This window comes from Solea solea, chromosome 8 (genome assembly GCF_958295425.1).
Source record: "Solea solea chromosome 8, fSolSol10.1, whole genome shotgun sequence".
NCBI classification, from domain to species: Eukaryota; Metazoa; Chordata; class Actinopteri; order Pleuronectiformes; family Soleidae; genus Solea; species Solea solea.
The window spans coordinates 26923120-26932191 of NC_081141.1; the positions used below are offsets into that span (position 1 = coordinate 26923120).

Sequence of the window (9072 nt, forward strand, 5' to 3'; positions counted from 1 at the left end):
CGTAAACATGTATATAAATGTATATGTCAGTGACGTATGTTTACTACAGATGCAGAGATGCTTTGCACACGGTTTCATCACATCCACGCTGCCCTGTGCGCATTTGCAAAGCTGCAGCAGCAGTAGCAGCAGAGTGTGGTGTGGACTGATCTGTGCGCCGAGACGAGAGGCGGCGCCTGTGTCTGCTTCGCGACTGCTGACGTCACCACTATCAGTGCGTGTGTCCACTCCACGCGGAGCAAATCCGCTATAAATACGCTCGGACTCAGCTCTCCTGCGCTCACTCACTCTCCAGCTCTTCGCTACGTGGACTCAGAGCGCGCCTGACAGCTCATCCACAGCGGGTTGGAGAGACTCTGAGTGCAGAGACGCACAAAGACATCCATCCATCCATCTACCGGAGAAAACTAAAAGACGACATGTCGACCTACGCTTCCTCTGAAAGCCGCCGGGTCAGCCCGTCTGTCCACGGCAACAAGTTCGACACGGCGCACCGCAAGAAAGCCGTGGCCAACATCTTCGAGAACGTCAACCAGGACTCGCTGATGAAGCTCTTCCAGAAAACCGGTGACATGAAGGCGGAAGAGAGAGTCCGGAGCATCTACTCCTACACGCAGGACCCGGAGGAGACGTCCCGGGCTCTCATGGCTCTGAAACAGCGCAAGAAGGACAAGTTCCTCCAGATCGCTGGCATGGTGCGTCAGCTGCTCAACCTGCGGTGATTGCTGCTGCTGCTGTAGCAGCGGCCCGTGTCTCTCTCTGTGGGCTCGTGTGAGCCGAACGTGAAAACACTCCCTGTGCGGGTGAGAAAGCCGCAGGTGCGGCGGCTCATTGTCGCCGTGGAAAATGGGCGCGTCAGGCGCGCGGTATGTGTGCGCGCAGCCAAGCCGCCCGGAGCGCTTGACGCAGCGGCTGTGGTGACAGCAGTGAGCCCTGCCTGGAGCGGATGGAGCAACACAATAACGAATGAAGTGACTGTGGAAATATGAAAGGGGCTTCCACGTCTTCCCTTTGTGACACTTGAATCCATGAATGCATTCCTGGGGATGCGCGTGACTGTGGAGCAGCAGCATCACTCAGTGTCTCTGTGTGCGTTGATGTTGATGCGCAGCTGCAACATGAGACTTTATTGTGCCAGAAGAACCAGTCTATACACGAATGCCTGTCCTGAACATGCCTTGTCTCTCACATTCTCTTTGTTTATATGAACACTTTCTCATTAGTGGCCACTGATGTTGACATTGTTACCAAAAAAATGTTGTGAACCTTTGTCCTATGAACCTTTTTAATAAATTATTGAATTGTCTACAAAAGCTGAAACCTCCTTTTGTCCTTATTACACGTTTGAAATGTATAATGTGTGTCGTTAACGGTTATCACATCAGGTTAGTGTCAGAATTCAGTTGTGCAACTTTCATCACAAGGTGCTGTAGAACAATGGAAGCACAAACAAAAGAGGTTTAAAAGACGTAATTAATTAATCAGAAGTAATTAATAATAAAAAAAATACACAGGATATACACAAAAACACTGCAGGGGGCATTGACCTTTGTCATTTTAGGGTCAACTAGTGGTTAAACTGTGAGCACAACAAAAGAAAAGAGCATCTTCAGGTATTTTTAAAAAAAAAAGGAAATGCCACAAAGGTGTAAGAAATGCCTCATCAAAATTCGCCACAGAATCCACCTTTTATCTGCTGTTGAGCGGCTGTGACCTCAGTGTTTGGCGATAAACAGGGGAAAGCCCTCAGGGACAAAACCACGAGAAAGAGAAAGTGACGTGATGCGAGTGGAGACACGGCAGAGCAGAATCACTGCTCCAGTGTCAGGGCTGAAGGATTCATCTCCTCTTTGTTTGTTTGTTTGTTTGTGTACAAGAGAAAAAGTGAGACCACTCCTTTATTGTGATGCAGCGTTTGAAGAGCTAGCGCTGGTTTACTCACAGTAAAGGCAGGAAGAAGTGGTTTCCCCTCACAGTGGCTTTGTGCCTCATCAGACCGGCGTGAACCAGTTTGGCTCGGGGTTGGTGAGGGAGGCGGTGGTGGTGATCTCCTCGTGCTGCAGCGTGTTTAATCATCCTTGCTCTCCCAGATAAGAGCTAGTCTCTAAGTAGCATTACAGGGTTTACAACCTGCAGAGGAGACTTCACGTCCTCATCCTAACACTCACACAATTATTTACACAATTTCACAGGTTTGAGTGCAAGAAACATACGTTATTTTCATTTCACAGGCTTTAACTGTGAGAACATGCCATGTTTTTGTGTTTTATAGTGACATTATCATGGGTGTGGCTCCTGCAGGAGACTGGATTACGTATGATTAATTAGCGATTAAGCAAGTACTGCTTAATCTCTGTAATGTACGGCATAGCTGTGAAGTTATAGTAAAGTTTACAATAAAATAATACACTAACCAACCTTGAAAATACAGTAATTAAAGAGCCATAGTAGTGGACAATACAAAACTGCATTCACACAGGAAAATACTGCTAAATACATAATAAGTGAGTGAAAAACATTACCTACATAATTCAACGTAAAAAAAAACCCCATCAGTGTCCTGGATACTGTGTTTGTTTCCCTGTATAAATACTGTTTTTACTGAAATGTCTCCATTATTGTGCTATAATACATTACATTATTTTAATTTCGCAGGATTTTCCTGTGTAAATACTCATTAATAGGTAAAATAATTGACTGGATTCAAGGCAAATTACCGGTCACAGTAATTGATGAGGATAAAAACACTTAAGCTGTGAATGTGTACTCATATTTTGCTGTGTACAACTGGAAAATACTGTTAAAATCATTGTAATATAACATAACATAGTATTTATATAGAAGAATATTGGTAAACCATAGTTATATATGGCATTGTATGAGTTCTAGAACCGTCAGTTTATAAAATAATATTGTAACTGACGCATTAATTTACTGTAAACACAGTCAGATATTTTACACCGTCACACTCTTTACCTCTAAATTTAAAGGAAACTATAACCATCCCCTGCTTTTAAAGCCCAGCTCAGGTTATTTGGTTTTATCTGACAGGGTTGTCATCAGCACACAGGGTGTGTTCATCATGTGCGTACACACACAGACACACAGACACACAGACACACACATCAGTGGACTCAGTGTCCGTTAATCTGCTGCCTCTGACAGTCAGTGCCTCTGCCGGCTCAAACCAGTTCCCTGGGTTGTTTTGCATGACGGCATCTGACTGTGGGTGCTTCTCGCATGTGCTGAGAGATATGGGAAGCTCGAGTATCAGTGGCCCCTGAGGCGAGAGAGAAAGAGCTCTCTGGTGAATCATGCAACACACACACACACACAAAGAGGAGTGTTTGCCAACGACTGAAACAACAGTCAGAGTCTCTGTCGCTGGAGAGGTGCTTGGGTTTTTAGGGTAAATTTTTTTTAACGGGACTTTCCAAAGAGGAGTGGATTAAAATGTGAGACAAAGGGAACAAAAGAGAAAATTCAATGTAATAATGAAGAAAAATAAGGAAAATGATTCCTTAAAAGGGAAAACAAGCTCTGTACAAGTAATTCATTACTGTTCTTAACTAAGTAACGTTTTAGCGTATCTATTCTTTACTTTAGTATCATTATTTGGTGACTGCACTACATTTCCAAGTGGAATGTAGGCGGTCACACTGATATGAGTGACCGACCGCTCTAAGGGAAGCTCAGCTTCCTCTAAAATGTCAAAGTCAAATATGTACTGTGTTGTTGTAGGAGCCACATTTAAGTGTGATAATATTTTGATCATATAGGATGAGTTTTGACGGTGGACGGCAGCAGCGATGGTTGATACAGTTGCATTTACATTACAATACTAAACGTAGATTAGAACGCATCAGTATAGTTCGTCCAGAATCAGCGGTTTATCGGATCGTCTTACGTGAAGACTTCACTCCCAAGGAAGCTCAGCTTCACTGGGAGACAATGGAGCAGTGGGTGGGGCACGGATGCTGGGATTCTGCATGATGATTGGAGGAAGTGTCTGAAAGGCGGAGCCATTTTTTGATTAACAGCGGAGCCTTTTCTGCCTCAGCTGTGTGGATGGCAATATATAGTAGACCATTTTCCTTTGTACATATACACTGTAAATAAAAACATTATAGCATTTAAGTTATACATTATTAATCACGTTTCCTTGTTCTAGTTGTTAATTTGCAGGATTTATGTAGGATTTAAATAGCTGGGCCTGAAATGAGCTTCCCCCATTTCAAAGACCAGGAACCACTGATGTAATAACATGTGACGTAACTCTCCACTTTCCTCTAAATGGGAACTTAATTCACAAAGATTACATCATTTTCTATTGAAGAAAATCCAAATTATTAGAAGAACAAAAACAAGTGACAAGTAGAAGCTCATTTTCCCAGACGTCTGCTGAATTATTATTATTATTTTTTTTTTTTTTTAAAGCAACCACTCCACTCTCCCCAAGTCCGCAGGGTAGAGTAGTTGCTAGCTTTGTTGCCACACAGCAAGAAGGTTGCCAGTTTGAATCCCGATTGTATTGATTTTGCATATTCTCCCTGCGTGTGTGCGCATGCTTTCTCTGGGTCAAGTATAAAGATCAATGAATCGATTAATTGGACCCACTGTGATGGACTGGTTACATGTTCAGGGTGTGACCCCGCCTTCCGCCCTATGTCAGCTGGGTTTGGCTCCACCCCCTCCCACAAGCCTCAGGTGGAGGATAAAGTGGTAAACAATGAGTGAGTGAAGTCACCCCCTGGTGGCTCTTTACTATATCGTTACATCTGGGTTGGCCTCACCTTGCAAATTAAAAGAATATTTTTCAGTTTTTATATTTGATCTATACATTGACTGAGGGAGCGTTACATTACATTACATGTCAAAAAAAGCGTTGTTGTGTATACAGCAGCAGAGCAGGGGTGGGAGGGACTACAAGCATGTCACCGGGCAACACGACATCTGAACACCGCTTTAATAAACAGAGAGAAAGTCATGTTAACCTGACAAATTAAACAGTGGTTTTAATGCAACACACATTTGTTGATATTTAAAAGTTACATACTACAGCTTTAAGGCCAGGTGTGTCCAAATTCTTTGAAATCACGGTGTCCATTAAATTCATGACAAACGAGATAAGACCGCAATATAATAATTTATTATTGACAGGGATTGTCATGCTCGCCAATAAAACCCAAAACTTTTATACTTTTAGTGATAACGTTAATCATCAGCTGGTCAGAGTTCATTCACCCTTAAAAACTTAAAAACTGTGTCACACACTGTTACTTTTGTTTGGCTCGTGTTTCTCACACTATAAGCGACCCCTTTTTTCCCTTTTAGGGCTGTCCAATTGTGGAGGGAGATGAAAAAAAAATACAAAAAATAAAAATAAAGGTTAAATATTCAAGGCAATTGTCTTGGCCGTCTTTGCTGTGTTGGCAGAGGTGAGCAGGAGTTGGACGCGGGCCTGTCCTCTCCTCTCCCACCCTCTTCCTGCCTTTCATCAGCGTTTAGAAACGAGCTGCGAGAGCTTTGATGTGGACAGACACTAAGGCGGATGGCCTTCGAGTGTGGAGGACAGTAACCACACACACAGAGAGGAAGATACAGGGCGGAGGTGTGTGTGGACTGTAAAATTATATAAGACATAATGTAAGTGCATAAGACATAACTTTGTGCTAAAAAGAATTCAAATCGCAGGAAGTGCGTCATATAGCTGCATAAAAGACACATGGAGGCCATAAACATTCATTTGTTTGACATGAAAATAAATACAATGAATTCAAAAGTATATCAAGAAGTGAGGTCCTGTCTTCTTTGCTCAGGTCTTACTCACACGGGGACAGAACTCAGAACCAATACGATCTTTTCATTTTTTGTTCCTTAAAATCTTTCACATAAACAACCGTCTTCAAACACATGAAACCCTGCAAAATCGACTAAATGCTGTAGTTTATATGCCAGGCATGTACGCTGTAAAATTACATTAGAAATACACTACAAACAAGAAAAACCACAAGGTGAATGCACAAACGAGTGAGGGTTGTTCTACCACACCTGCCTATAATTGGTTGTTTAAATGAAATGTGGATAAAAAATATGATATAAAACTTTTGCGGATTCTCCTGAACTTGTTCTCGTACAGTATGTCCAAGTCTCTTTTCTGCTTAAAAAGACATGATAGCCTCATATCTGGTCTCAGATGTTACTACTGAAAAATGCAGAAAAGGTTAAATATTTCAAAAAGTATAAAGAGCATTACATTTCTTTTAAAATGCCCAAAGAAAGCCAAGTATTTTGATGTTTGAATGAGTGAAATTGACTGAAAAACCTACATAGGAGATGGCATTAATTACATTTTTTTCTAAATAGTTACTTTTATCTACAAATGTTTTGATAATATACTGTATATTATGTCTTCTGTCCTCTTGTTGCTCATTTAATTGTTCATCTGTTTTTCAGATTCTTGACTGTAACAATAATTGTATTCACTATACACGAAAATGCCTCTTTGTCTATTGTGATATGTAGAAAAGAAGCTTCAGACCAAGATGAAAGAGCAGAATATTTACAACACACTTCTCCAAAAACCATATCAGAATATGAACGTACATGTCCATAAATGTTCTTGTTCGATGCTAGAAAGCTTACACGCATGCTTTTCTGCTTTTGTTTGGGCAGCTATAACCAGATCTCTGAATGTGTTGAACATTTATAACATCAATAACATATTTTTTTTTTAAATTAACACCATCACTGGGGTCAAATGAGGAAACTAAAAGGAGGAAGGAAAATAGAGAGGTGTAAGATTAGTGATCAGAGAGCAGGGAGTGGCAGAGACGACTTGATTCTGGTGCAAACTGGTTCAAACCGTGGTCTGTGATGAGGAACCAAGTATGAGCTGTGCACAGGCTTTTAGGATTAGTCAGTGTGTGTGGGAAAACCCTGCCATAAATCAGCCACTTCTGTATATAAACGCGCTAATGGCACAGATTCAGGCTCTGACACTTGGACGCTCTCCGTGTAACAAAAGGCTTTCTGATGAACTCTATATTTGGTTTGTTTCTGCTCATAAATTAGTGGATGTGAAGGAGGTTTTTCCTGAGGAAAACATCAGAGAGTGATAATAAAAATGATAAGATTCATTCATTCATCACACAAAGCAAACACTGATGTTTAAAAACAAGAGGGGGAGGTTAACAGCTTAACATCAGCCATATATATATATATACACACACGTATACACGTGTATATACATACATATATACACATATATAAATATACATATATACACATATATGTACATATACACACACACATATATACACACATACATATATACACACACACATATACACACACGCACACATATATATACATATATACATATATACACACACACATATACACACACGCACACATATATATACATATATACATACATATATACATACACATATATATATATACATACACACATATATACATACATATATATACATACACATATATACATACATATATATACATACATATATATATACATACATATACATATATACATACATATACATACACATACATATACATACACATATATATACACATATATACATACACATATATATATTTATATATGGTCTGTATTTAAATCACTTTTCTAGTCTTGTTGACAACTCAGAGCTGCCTTAGGTTGCATAATTTGTTAGGTGGTGTGATCCAAAGAGTAAAATAATGAATCATTGATTTCAGGAGGATTCGGAAGGACGTTATTATTTAAAGGGTCGACAGGTCGATGTTGTTGAAACAATAAAATATCTCTTCAATCGGAAAAAGAACTGAGTTTATTTCAACAAGGTCAAGACTCTTCGTCTTGGGAAAACTGAGATTGTTTGACCTGAGTGAGAATCTTTTTTGCATGTCTTTTACCAGGGAATTCTTGGCCTGTGGCCTCTTTTATGCTGAGTTATAATGAAGAGGAAGCATCTGTGTTAATGACAAACACAGCAACAACAATCTGAAAATGCTGATGATGTGACTGGCAGGAAAACAGACTCATCAGAAGTCTTTCTAGGAAAGAGGGTGAAGAGGAAATTGAAAACAAATCTGCTTATTAAAGACTAATCTTTATACAATAGAGCGATGTAAACGTTTTATTTGAACAGTTTATTGATTTTTAATGAACAATGACCCGCTACTGAAGATCACGTTTGTAATGATCTTATTTATTCATTAATTTTTCTGTATTGTTGCAAGTTTCTCTATCTAATAAAGGTCAATTACAGAAATGTGAGGTCTGATTTGGTAAAAACAAATACATTTTCTATCATTTTTATGGTGCCAAATCACAAACATACACTGCACATAGTAAGACAGAAACTTAACTATGATAAAGACAGAAGAGAAGACAAGAGTGAGACCAGGAGCAGCATGTCTAACAGCTGTATTAAATACTATAAGAGTAGATTTTCATAACATAATAGTCTTATTTCTTCTAGTAGTAGAATGAATTATAATAAAAATCATGCAGAATTTTAATCAGTAACAAAAAATACGACTAATAATGATAATGGCATTGCAAATGGATCTGAATCTGGTCAACTTATAATAATAGGGGCACACAGTGATAGCGTGGCTAGCATTGTTGTCTCACAGCAAGAAGTTTAGAGGGGGGTTTTGTGTGAAGTTGTTTGTGCATGTTTTTCCCCATGTGTCAATTTCCTCCCAGTTTCCTGCCACAGTCCGAAAACACACAGATTAAGTTAATTATTATATATATATATATATATATATATATATATATATATATATACACACACACGCACGTATATATATATATACACACACACGTGTATATATATACACACACATATACATATATACACATATATGTATGTATATATGTATAAATATATACATACATATATACACATATATACATGTTTATATATATATGTGTATATATATACATATATACACATATATACATACATATATACATGATGTTTATATATATGTGTATATATATACATATATACACATATATACATACATATATACTTACACACACACATATAC

General features: G+C 39.0%; 1 protein-coding gene across 1 annotated transcript; it reads left to right on the top strand.

The window, feature by feature from the left end:
- Nucleotides 1-234: 234 nt before the first annotated feature.
- On the top strand, nucleotides 235-1320 carry tcima (transcriptional and immune response regulator a). Its single transcript, XM_058635367.1, has one exon. It carries the CDS (start codon nucleotides 420-422, stop codon nucleotides 720-722), a length of 303 nt encoding a protein of 100 aa, XP_058491350.1. The 5' UTR covers nucleotides 235-419; the 3' UTR covers nucleotides 723-1320.
- The last annotated feature ends 7752 nt before the right edge of the window (nucleotides 1321-9072 follow it).